Raw genomic sequence first — 12,474 nt, 5'->3', positions numbered from 1 at the left:
AAAAAAGAAAGCATAAAAGGAAAAATAAGGAAAAAGGAGGTATAAATAAAAGAAACATGAAAAAGAGATATAAAAAAAGAGACAAGGCAAAAGAAAACAAAATGGAAATGAAGAAAAACTAGAAAAAAACAGATAAAAATCAACGAAGATAGAAATGACCAAACAGAAAATAATAGAAGATGAAGAGTCCGAAAGCGACATGGGCAAATAATAAACAGGAGAAGATATAATAGAAAACCAAGAAAAAATGATAAAAGGTGAATAAAAAAACATTAAAACAATAAGCCAAAGACGAGCGCAAAGATTTAAGGCAAAAGCGACCGTAAAGGAGTAAAGAAACCGCGAAAAAAGAGATTTCAAAAAAGCAAAACAGAAACAGGCAAAAAGAAAACCAGTATAAAGTAGAAAATAAACCGGAAAGGCGAAATAAAAGGGCAAAAGCAGTAAAAAAGAGGCACATAAAAAAGGAAAGACAGTAAAACAAGAAATGGCGATGCAAAGAACTGAATGGGACAAACGCGCAAAACAAAAGATGAAAACAAAGAAGAAAAAAAGATAAAAAGACAGAAGCAGAAAAAAACAAGCAAAAGAAAGCAAACAAGAACAAGAAAACGATCAAAAAGCAAAACTAAACCATCGTCACATCATATGCCCCTCGATGCTTTTGTTTCCCAAGATGTCGTTGTGTAAACGCCCGCAAAAAGAGTCGACCAATATCACCGCGGCTTTCACCGGATGACCTGATCTCTCAGCCATTTCATCAGCCCCCATTACGAGGATATGTCTTAGGCGGGCGCAGATCAAAGCACCAAAGACTCGCCAGGCTTTCTCGGAGTCGCCCTCAACGTCTCGACCTTGTATCTGTACTGGGGCTTGTGCGCGGGATTGTTGAACGTTGCCCTGCCATTCTCATCGATTGAAAAAGGGTGTTTGGGTCGCTCCTGGCTGACTGTTTCGCCGATTGTGTTCTCACGATCCCATGCAATGATATACTTTTCCGAGATGGGGACAGAGATAGAAAATTTGTGGTTTCCGGTAGACACGAGGTGCTGCTGAAGCATCGTTTTGGGGATGTAATACGTCCAGAAAGGCACACTGGCCCTGCGCCAGTCCCCGCTGCTATGCACCTTTCTAAATTCTGCTTTTGCTGTCACGTAATCGTCGTATACCGTCAAGGGCTGCTGCGGTGTGGCGGGAATTTGTTTGATCTCCTCGAGTTCTTTGATGTTGCGAGTATCGGTTACGTAAATGATATCATTGGCGATGGCGCTGGATAACAATAACAAAAGGGGGAAAACATAAACCAACGAGGGGCAGAACATCTTTATGAAAACATTGAAACTAGAGAAAACGACGTAAACAAATGCACACAAGCAAATGCATAAATCATAACGAAGCAGAAAAGACAGTGATTGAATGAGTAGAGGTGGGTGACAATAGAGAATTCTTTTCAACAACGGCAGGCTACACTAGACATATAAATGCAAAAGATTGCAGCTCTTGTGTACGGATTTGTGCAAGGGTAAGGGATACAGAGAAACTATCTTTGTCATGAAGAATCGTTTATTGCTTAGACCGTCGGCGACTCCGAAAGGAGGCATACTATTTAGAGTCTTCAGAGGGTATGAATAGAAAATTATGAGTATCTACTTTTGGAAGTAAAGTCGATATGAATAGAACTACGAGTGCCTTTTTTGGGAAGTAAAGTCGATCATGGCGGGAACTGACATGAGCCCGGCTATACCGAACTTTGGAAATAGCCTCGAGACCGCCAGGTTCTTCAATTGGGATCTTGGTCCAACCATGCCGAAAAACAAGCATTAGGCCAAATAAACAAAAATTGACGGCATCCTAGATATGCTTCCCTTGTCTAAGGCAGCGGCAATTCGCCCACCTCGTTTACATCATCGTATTCGTTACTTTAAATAACTTGGTCCATGAATCGTAATACAGGCATTCCTGTCAATGTAGTGCTTATTAGGAAAGGTAGAAGGGGCTACCTGTGGATCTTCATGCACGCAATGATTACGTAGGTAATAAGAGTTAAATATAGATAGAATAAAATACTATAAAGCGCTTTAATACCAACTCTGCGTGCGTTTCTATTAATAAGACTGCTTGTATTCGGCATTTAATTGAGAATATAATGCGCCAGCATTTAGTACGACTCTCGCAAGCGTTTAGTATGCCAACAACATAGGATGAAGTGATAGAATTACATGTGCTTAAAGCGGAGGAAAATATGTAGAATTAACATATAACTCGAATTTTTGTATAAATATATCACTTTTTACTAAAATCAATAGAACCCCGTGGGTTTATTAGGGTTCTACTGACTGTACTTACTCTGTCTGTCAAATCGCAGTCCTTACACCACGGCTTTTCCCAAAATGCGTCTCCTCAATTTAGTTATTGGCTTTTTCGCTTGTAGCGCCATGGGCAGCGACTATCCGCTGCCTAATTGTCTAAATGGGTGCCGCTATCTAAAAACTTTTGAAATGTGGTTAGAATGCCGGACGAGGTGTTATCTAAACTACCACAACTCACTCAGAATTATTCGTTAAACCATTTGGGAAGTTTTATGTACAAGCAACTGGTGGTTATTCCGCCTGCATTGGGAACGTATGCTAATATTTCTTTCGCTAGTAGATAAAGCCTGGAATTATTTAGAGCTTTTAGTATCAGCAATATTGTCGTTAACCAGAGGAAACTATAGGAAAAAAGGAAGAAAGCGAAAAGAGGAAAAAGGAAGTGGTGTTAGATGGCGAGCCTCTGATGCTATTGGCGCTCCTGCTTTAGCCATGCGCGTGTGGCGGCTGCGATTGATATCGCTGACCTGCACTCGCCAGTGCGTTCGCGCACCGTGAATACTTCTCCCTCCCCCTCATAGAACCTCAATTCAAATCAAACTTGCATCGAGAGTGGGTTATCAGAACAAAGCCCTTACAAGTGGGAGCAGTTTTAATGCGGATGAGATTGTTGTAACAACTATTGAGGCTTCAAATTCGACACCTTTTTATACTTCAAGAATTGTCACTTTCATATAAGATAGTTCGTGCATTCATCTCAATATTTAAACAATTTATTCAACGGGGTCAAAGTTTTCAAACTTTGTTTGTGATGTGTATTCTCGGCAAGTTTCCTCTCTTCTCTCTTCTAACATATCACTGGAAAGAGTTAAGATCCCAAATGCTTCGCAGTAGCACGGCCCATATCCTTGTTTGCTATCTATCTTGTGTTCACTCAACTAAATTTACTTTCTGAATATATCTACAACAGTTATTGTAGGCTGTGTAGCGGCCTTTATAGCTTTGCACAAAAGTCGAGCTCTTTGTCCCTCGGACTGAGGTATCTGCTCGTCGTTTTAGTGATTTTGCCTAAGATTTAGCCATTTCGGTTTCATCCGGAAGCAAGATGCAGCCCCATGTGCTTGAGCGTTCTATAAGATTGTCAACTCTATCTTTAGCTAAGCCCTGGATGATACAGAGTCTCCTTAGTGCTCTTGATTCTAATACAGCCAGGATTGGATTCGAACGAGTCGATTAATAATGAACGGGAATAATGCTGTAGAAAGGTCGGTCCTGAATCTGTTCTCTGTCAGACGAGTGGAAGACAAACATATTGCTCGTGGCTAGGATTGCATAGTTACCAAAACTAAACAATAAAAAGAAAATAAAAAAGAAAATTGGCCGTGCCCAATACGGAACAAGTCTAACTCCCAGGCGTAATGCTGATAAATCGATAGAACTGTATTTCCCGTCCCTTTCGGGGTTCGTTAACCTCAATCCAAGCCAGGAATGTATCCAATTGTCACGGAGCCTGCTGAATATCGGACCTCGATTTACCCAGGCTGGTATTGCGTGGAAATCCTGCGCTAAAGCATAACAAAGGAATGACAGAGTGGAATACAACACCTGGCAATGCGAGCGATAACACCGTTCAATCACCAGGCAGGATGGTAATTGTATGAATATCTGGGGCTATTTCCATAGCATTATGAAGTCATTTTGGCATTAGATGAATTTTATTAATTATTAGAAGTCAAATTTCAATTGTAACCGTGTTGGCCCTGAAAGCACACCAAGCAGAATGTGGACAGTAGCAACGTTGTATCGTCTACCATTTACCGTGCTGCCAAGGTGTCATTGGATCCTAGAACTAGCAGCAAAAAAGCGTACCTGCACGAAGCCAGGGGAATCGACAAGCCCACATCTCCATACGAGAAACGCTTGGCAAGGGTTGAGCGTAACCCCATCAACTCAAAAGGGTGAAAAAGAAGCAGCAAATGTGCACAAGGGAGTATAACAATCGGAATGTTATTACTTGGTAAACACAACAAAAAAGAGAGAATTATCACGTACGACAGCAATTGACTCGGCCCCATTCAATATCCCATCATCTTGCTCAATACTGCTCGCGGCCCCAGTCGAGGGTCAAGGCTCATCACATCCAATCAAGCTCACGCCTCTATCGTTTCCCCACCAGCACTGGCACCTCACAGGGCAGTGCGCCGGCAATCAGGAAGGTGTCATTCATATGTTTCCTTGGCGGCACAAAGATACAGCACGGAAACCATGGAAATATCATCCAGGTACTATACGCGCGATGGAAGGGGGGGTTTTTGCATCACGCTTCGTATTGGCACGATGATGGCCCCCGCGAATGGGAATGAGTTTGAACGAGCTCGGCGTTGTCGCGGGCGTATAATAACCGCGGCATGACGGGCGATAACGTGCACGTTAGGTTGTGGTGTTTGTCTCGCCATCGCCATAGATAGCGTTCTTGTGTATCTCGTCGTTTAAGCAACGCAGATACTGGCACCTAAAATGGCGCGTACCTTCTTTTCACTCACGGCTGCGCTGTTGTGCGCCATTGCGGGTGTCGCGCATGGCGCAAACGACCAGTCCTTCCAGGCACCTGCTGCCACGGAGCCTACGGTCGTTCCAGGATCCTACATTGCGGAGCTTGAGGATAGTGAGGTATGCTACTCTGAAGATAGGCTACCATCCCGCAGCACCGAAACCGCTGACAATCGCAAACAAACGAACAGGACACCGGCGCCTTTATCACCAGCCTGAAGTCCGACCTTGGTCAGGACAATGTGTCCCAACGTACTGAGCTCAAGTCGAAACTTTTCAACGGCGTCTCGTTTCGTCTGTCTGATGACTTGGTCCGTGAAAACGACAACACGACAGTCAGCAGGATCGCCAGTCTACCCCAGGTCAAACGACTTTGGCCCGTCCAAATCATCCCCCGGCCGCAAGTGAACACTACATGGACGGCAGAAGGGGTGCCCACCCAGTTCAACAGCCGCCATCGTCGTCGCCAAGCCACAGTCGCATACCCACCCCACGTCCAAACCCAGGTGGACAAGCTGCACGCCCGTGGCCTGACAGGAAAAGGCGTGCGTATCAGTATTATCGACTCTGGCGTTGACTACTCCCACCCCGCGTTGGGCGGATGCTTCGGTCCAGGTTGCGTCGTTTCGTATGGTTACGATTTGGTTGGTGACGACTACAACGGCGACAACGAGCCCGTGCCTGATCAAGACCCCCTGGACCAGTGCTCTGGCCACGGCACCCATGTGACCGGCATCATTGGCGCGCAGCAGGACAAGGTCGAATTGACCGGCAGCGGGCTCAAGGGTGCAGCACCGGGAGCGACCCTGGGTATGTACCGTGTATTTGGATGCACTGGCGGCTCTGGAACCGACGTTCTCATTGCCGCGGTGATCAAGGCGTTCGAAGATGGCAGCGACATCATCACTGGATCTTTGGGCCTTACAAGCGGCTGGAGCGAGAACCCGTTCGCAGTCACCGTGTCGCGCATGGTGGCAGCTGGGGTGCACGTTACTTTTGCTGCAGGGAACGAAGTTGGCGGAACCGAGGGCATGTTTGGTATCAGTTCCCCGTCGACCGGAGACGGAGTGCTTGCTATTTCCTCGTACGAGGCCTCTCTGGCTCCGACTTATGACGCGGACAAAGGAACGGTTGTGTACGCGCCTGAAGCAGTCCAAAGCGGTAAAGTCAGCTACTTCACTAGCTGGGGGCCCAACTACGAGTTGCAACTCAAGCCACAGTTTGGAGCACCAGGTGGGCAGATCCTCTCTCTTTGGCCTACAACTTTGGGAGGATATGCCGTGAACTCTGGCACTTCAATGGCCACACCGCTTGCAGCGGGCGTCATCGCGCTGTTTATCGAGGCACGCGGCAAGATCGCCCCTGGTGTGGTGGAGAAGATGCTTTCTTCGACAGCGAAGCCGGCACAGTCTTTTCGCCTGTCTGATGCAGGGGTCTGGATTCCGAACGATGGACTAGCTCCCGTTGTTCAACAAGGCGCTGGTCTGATCCAGGCACTAGATGCACTCGATTCCACCATGACATTCGACGTGCCAAACCTGTCACTCAACGATACGGATAATTTCTCCGGCTCCGCTTCGTTTAAAGTCACAAATCTGGGACAAGAGACTGCCACTTACAATGTTTCCCACTCGCCTGCCTTGACGGCTAACTCCCTTAGCACTATCTACAGAAACTCGGCCCCTGACTTGAGCAAAGCTGCGGCAAGAGTATCGTTTGAGCCATCGACATTGACTCTGGCGCCAGGTGAAAGCGCCGAGGTCAACATTATCGTCTCCCCACCTACCGACACCGGCTTCGATCCCACAAGCCTGCCCATGTACTCTGGGTGGGTGGTGCTCAATGGTACCGGCAGCACGGGTCCTGCCCAGTCGTTGTCGTTGCCCTATTTTGGATCCACCGGCTCCATGCGCAACGCAACGGTCATGGCCGTCAGCAGGATGTTGATGTTGGACACTGGGAATTTGATAGGCAGCGGTCTGCGAGATAATGTAACATTCCAGCTTGCCGCACCAAGCACGCACCCTGAATGGGCCGTTGGTGCCGGCAACGTGACGACCGAGGTTCTCGCAGTCGGATCCATGCCGGTAGCATACATATGGCTGGTGCTGGGCAGCGCCGAGGTCAGGATGGAGGTGGTGCCACTTGAGGAACCGGCGGTGGGAGATGCCAAAGACAATGGACTGGGCGTGAAAGTACTTGGCAGCGCGGGAGCAGATTTCCCGGTCAAGTATAGCCGTCCTTTGGGGACGCTGACAGCCTGGGATGGTAGCCTGGGTGATGGGATGTGGGTCCCGGCTGGGCGATACCAAATTCATGTATCTGCACTCAAGATCATGGCCGACAGGACGAAACCTGAGTCTTGGGATGTGTACCACTCGCCCGAGTTTTACATTCGTTGGGTTAAGGCTACTTAGATTTTGTGTAGGTTATTGCCGCTGGTGTGAAAGCATGTTGGTAGGAAGTATTCCTTGTATGCCTAGGGAGATACACTTGATTACTTATCTTATCCACCATGCTCTGGGTTAAAAATTAACTTGAATTTTTTTTTCTTTTTTCTTCCTCTTTCTGGCTGCATCTCTTGAAGTGAACTAGACCAGGCAACGGTTTCCTTCCCCTGCCAAATGATCGTCGATTCAACCCCAGCCGTTAAGTCAGTGGCTTGGGCGGTGAAAAGTTTCTGCCGCTATGATTGCGGGGAAATTCCCTTCAATGCGCGATTGCGACTGTGCGCGTTAGCATCTGAATTGGAGTCACCGCTGGCTAGAAACTTTTTTATTTATTCCTAATTTTCATCTTTCTAGTCATATCGTCAGTGAAATTTGCCAAATAATATATCGGCAATCAAGCAAAACACAGTAGACAGCGCCTGACTTCCACTTCTCCTTGGACTGCCTTGTGGACCGGACCTTGAAACTGTCGCAAATTTTGTACGGACTTTTTTTTTTTCTTTTCCTTTTCTTTTCGAGACGTTCATCGAGTTCAAACCTTGCGATTCCCGCCGCGAACGAATCCAAGACAAGCTCTGCCGCCCGCGACCTCCCGTCTCGACTGCGGTGCGGCAGTCCACCATTCTAACCTCTAAATCCATCCCACGACGAGGCGAAAACAACCAAAACGAAGACCCTCTGCATACTCGAGGCGACTGCCTCACCACAAACCCCTCCAAGATGGCGACCGCCCGATCCACCCCGTCGACGACCGACGACCCGGCCAAGCTCCAAGACCTCAAGGAGGAGCTGTACGAGGCCTGCGTCAACCATGGCTCCCCCGACCGACTATATGGTCAAAAGGACCTCTTGGCGCTCGGCGTCGTGTCCGAGGACAACCCGACCCTGCTCCTCAAGGTGATCCAGGGCCTGACGGACGACAAGCTCCTGGTGCCCGTCAACGACGCGCGCAAGGGCGGCCTGGCCTGGCGGTACCGCACGCGCGAGGACGCCGCCAAGTACGCCACGCTGCCCAGCTCCGAGGCCATGCTCGTCTACACCCTCATCGACGAGGCCGGCGCCGACGGCATCTGGTCGCGCGCCATCCTGCGCCGCTTGGGCATGCACGATGCCACCCTCAAGCAGGCCCTCAAGCAGCTCGAGAGCAAGGGGTTCATCTCGGAGATGAAGAGCGTGGAGCACCCAAACAAAAAAATGTACATCAAGGCCAACCTCCGGCCGTCGGAAAAGGCCACGGGCGGGCCATGGTATAACGACTCGACTTTGGACGAGGCCTTTATCGACGAGCTGGAGCGCGTCGTCTTTGACATCGTCAAGGCCAGGAGCACCTACAGATCTCACGCGTCGGACAGTGCCAGCGCCAAGGCTCCCAAGAAGGCCGTCAAGGGGACGGCGACAGCGGCGGGGAAGAAGCGCACGGCTGCGGAGGCGGGCGTCGACTCCACCACCACCAACGGCGACGGCCACCCCCCCAAGGTCAACGGCCACATCGGCACGGCCGCCTTGTCTTCCTCACGCAGGAACAAACTCCGCCCCCTCCCGGCCGGTTACAAGGGCTACCCGACCACCAAGCAGATCGCCGTCATGATACAGGAGGCTGGTATCGCCAAGAACCAGACGCTGGAGGAGGACGACATCCAGCAGCTTGTCGACGTCTTGGTGTTTGATGGCCTCATTGAGCCCGTGCACCATGGATACGAGCCACGGAAGCCCGGATATCGCGCGGCCGAGGTTGCGAGGTTGGACGATGTCACGCTCAGCGACCAGAACCAGATGGACGTCGTTCGCATGGGCCCGCCGGCACGCGAAAATGGCCTGACCGAAGCCCCGTGTGGCAGGTGTCCCGTGTTTGAGCTTTGCGAGGAGGGAGGTCCGGTTAGTCCGCGGACTTGCATATACTACAACAAGTGGCTTGGACTGCAGACAGAAGAGAAAAAGGTATCCGTTGAAGAGGCTGTGGTCGAAATCTGAAAAGGGATCCAACAAGGACAGCTACTGTGGTCATAAAACTGTATTATTTCATCAATTGTCTCATTTAGCGGGCGTTGGGTTATACAATCATTTGCGAAAGAGAACATCTGGGCAAAGAAAAGCAAAAGAAAAAAAAAACTATTAACTTTAACCCATCCATGGAGCATGTCGCACATGTTGGCATCGAATGAAAAAAAAAAAAAAAGAAAAAAAGAAAAGAAAATGTGCTTGTTACTAGGACCACGGAACTTTTCTTCATAGGCCATTCACGAATTGATAGTGCAGATTATACAGAGACCAATGCTGGAACCAGACGTGAGTGTGATTGCTTTTTAGGTTACTGGGAACTAACGCTATAGGATTGGAACCATTCGTATCTTATCAAAACAACTGTTTCTACCCTCCCAACTGCTTCGACGTTTCGCCCTCAGTCCAACTGGTAGACCTAATCAACCTAGTAGACCCGACTACTATGCCATGAACCCCGCAGTCCCGACTAGGCGCACACACGCAATCAAGACCAAGAATTTGTGATCTGCAAAAACCCGATTTAAGCGGTTCCAGAGTTGACAATGGTGGCTGTGCCGTTCACGGTACCGCCGCCGGAGCCAAGCTTCTCAATTGCCTTGACGTGGTCGTAACCATCAACGACCTCGCCAAAGACGACGTGCTTGCCGTCCAACCACGAGGTTACGACAGTGGTGATGAAGAACTGCGAGCCGTTGCTATTGACAGGAAATCATGTCAGCCAGACCTCTCTTAACTGGAAAAGCGCACAGGACATGTTACGGGGCCCGAGTGGCTATAGCTTTGGTAAACTTACGTGTTGGGGCCGGCGTTGGCCATGGACAGGAGTCCGACCTTGTCGTGCTTGAGCTTGAAGTTCTCGTCGGCAAACTTCTCGCCGTAGACGGACTTGCCACCAGTGCCCTACAAGACAAAGAGTGGGGTCAGTATCCTAGTTAAAACCCGGAAAGGACTAAGCATTGATGGAGGTACAACGTACGTTGCCGCGGGTGAAGTCACCGCCCTGGAGCATGAATTGGGGGATGACACGGTGGAAGCTGGAGCCCTTGTAGCCTCCAACGTTGGGCTCGCCAACGCAGAGACGCCTGAAGTTGTCGGCGGTCTTGGGGACTACGTCATCGTAGAGCTTGAATTCGACGCGCCCAGTCACGGGGTCTGAGGAGGAGGATAAGTCAAATTAGCCATTGCCCAGACTTCGAATGAGTATCAATGGTTTGAAAGGTCTGGCGCATCTTCGGCCTCGTTCGACAAGCTTAGAAGTAAATCCAGAAGTTGATTGACGACAGAAAAAGCAGTCAAGGCAGGTAGCATGATAAAACTGAGGAGAAGTTGCAATGCAATCCAACCAAACTTACCGGCACCGCGCGGCCCGTACTGAATCTCAAAGAAACTACAGGTTGAAATGATGAATTAGTAACTGATCTCTGGCGTGTATAACATATTCAGGAGCTTCGTTACAGCTCATAGCAAGCGCTTTGTAGCCGGAGAGCTGGCGGCAGACTTACACGTTAGGCTTGGACATGGTGCCAGAATAGAAGCGGACTCGAGTGGTGTTGTTGATGGGAGTTTTCGGTGTAGAAACGAAGTTTGCTTTAACAAAAGAAGTCCTGGGGATGGAGGAAGAGAAGATATTCTGGCGGGGAACGAGGGGTCGAAGAAGAGTAGTCCTCATTCTGTCTGTTAAAATCGGCACGAAGCTGCTTGGCGGGGTAAATCGTTAGCAAAAGCCAATCAAGACAACAAATTCCATAAGTGGGGTCGATCTAGTCCAGCAAAACCCAAGATGATGTAGGAACACGTGACTCGTCTGAGGGGTGTCAGTGGATCGGGGCAGCGGGGGTAAGGAAGGGCCAAGGGACCAAACAGCCAAGCGGCCAAGCATGCAAGCTTGAGGCGAATTCGAGGCCGCGGCTTCCTTTCCATCATCTGTCGATTGCGACCAGTTTTGGGGGCGGACGAGGTGGCTGAGTCGTTCAGCATGCACTAGCAGGCTACTGACTACCAATTGAGTCCAGGTGAAATATTGTAAGAGCCTTAGCATGTAGGGATTTCACAACTTCCGGGACACAGGAAGCTCAATTGCCCCATGTTGGGGTCGAAGCTATTGAGCTCTCATGCTTTTTTTTTTTGCATGGTACCTCAAGTAGATAGCTTGAGCTCCCGCGGACTTGACCAAGCTACCTTGTCCAAGCTGCTTCTCGGTACATGTACATTGGCCGGGGCGGGGCAGTCTGGGACAAGCTCCTCACGGTCTGCACTGCAGCCTGCGGCTCTTTTCGGGTTGGGTCGGAGAACGGGTGGAACTCGTTGACAAAGCAAGCAGCTCCAGTGGAGCCCCTTCCTTCCCGCATTCCGTTGGGTTGGTCTGCAACGATGCAGCTTGCCACATCGCTTGGGCCTCGCCAACGAACGTCCATGACGCGACTGAAAGACCAAGTCTATTTTGCAGTGGCAATTGCAGCGGAAGTACCGTTGTATTGGCAATTCCCGGGGAGTTTCAACTGGTCTTCGCAGTGCTGCACAGTTTGTGAAGAGATTGTGGTATGCAGATTGGGATGCCTGGATAGCCTTGATTGGTGTCCGAGGGAGTGATTGCCTGAGGGATAGAATTTGAGCAAAGGGCAATGTTGCTTACCTTGATCAAATGGTAAATAGTAGGATAAGACTCGAAAAGTGAGGGCTGTTCTATAAAAAGACGATATTGTTGATACAGATGGTAATTAGAGTACACTTGTAATACAGATCCGAGCAATGGCAGAAAAAAGAGTTCTAGACTGTGATGGTCAATTCTGGAAAAAAAATCTTTCCCCTGGTTTGTAGCTGAGACTCGTGGCAGGAGACGAGCTTGGACAACCGTCAAATGAAAATGAGTGGGTCATCATCCTTGGTTGCCTTGTAAGAAGTTGTTGCCTCAGGCTAGATATGGTGGATCTACATGCTGTCTGGCCTCATGTGTGATTTGCATTTCGTCTTCAACTGTGATCGTCTTTTCTCTGCTCTAGCAAAGACTACTCGAATATTGGTCAATGTGGAATTGCTACAGTGAACATATTGGCGGAGGTTGGCCCGACTTTCTGAACTTCCAACATTACCCAAAACCGCCGTAGTACCTTGTTACCACGCTTGAAGATTCGTCACGTGTCATGACATGTCTCACAATCTTAGTA

At 49.2% G+C, this 12,474-nt stretch overlaps 4 protein-coding genes across 4 annotated transcripts; 2 read left to right on the top strand and 2 right to left on the bottom strand.

Annotated features, from left to right (window-relative positions):
* Positions 1 to 800: 800 nt before the first annotated feature.
* Positions 801 to 1,322, bottom strand: PgNI_05080 (uncharacterized protein; the record flags this gene model as incomplete). The annotated part of the gene is made up of 1 exon (XM_031125119.1): positions 801 to 1,322. One exon carries the CDS (start codon positions 1,320 to 1,322, stop codon positions 801 to 803), a length of 522 nt encoding a protein of 173 aa, XP_030983561.1.
* Positions 1,323 to 4,606: 3,284 nt separating this feature from the next.
* Positions 4,607 to 7,401, top strand: PgNI_05079 (uncharacterized protein). Its single transcript, XM_031125118.1, has 2 exons — positions 4,607 to 4,979; positions 5,051 to 7,401. The coding sequence occupies exons 1-2, from the start codon at positions 4,827 to 4,829 to the stop codon at positions 7,274 to 7,276; spliced, it is 2,379 nt and encodes a 792-aa protein (XP_030985285.1). The 5' UTR covers positions 4,607 to 4,826; the 3' UTR covers positions 7,277 to 7,401.
* A 628-nt stretch (positions 7,402 to 8,029) lies between these two features.
* Positions 8,030 to 9,280, top strand: PgNI_05078 (uncharacterized protein; the record flags this gene model as incomplete). The annotated part of the gene is made up of 1 exon (XM_031125117.1): positions 8,030 to 9,280. One exon carries the CDS (start codon positions 8,030 to 8,032, stop codon positions 9,278 to 9,280), a length of 1,251 nt encoding a protein of 416 aa, XP_030985286.1.
* Positions 9,281 to 9,584: 304 nt separating this feature from the next.
* On the bottom strand, positions 9,585 to 12,114 carry PgNI_05077 (uncharacterized protein). The gene is made up of 6 exons (XM_031125116.1): positions 11,943 to 12,114; positions 10,813 to 11,004; positions 10,663 to 10,697; positions 10,287 to 10,462; positions 10,104 to 10,210; positions 9,585 to 10,005 (listed from the first exon to the last, which is right to left on the bottom strand). Exons 2-6 carry the CDS (start codon positions 10,977 to 10,979, stop codon positions 9,831 to 9,833), a joined length of 660 nt encoding a protein of 219 aa, XP_030985288.1. The 5' UTR covers positions 10,980 to 11,004; positions 11,943 to 12,114; the 3' UTR covers positions 9,585 to 9,830.
* Positions 12,115 to 12,474: the final 360 nt, after the last annotated feature.

This window comes from Pyricularia grisea, assembly GCF_004355905.1.
Source record: "Pyricularia grisea strain NI907 chromosome Unknown Pyricularia_grisea_NI907_Scaffold_2, whole genome shotgun sequence".
NCBI classification, from domain to species: domain Eukaryota; kingdom Fungi; phylum Ascomycota; class Sordariomycetes; order Magnaporthales; family Pyriculariaceae; genus Pyricularia; species Pyricularia grisea.
This window is presented reverse-complemented; position numbering and strand designations above follow the sequence as displayed.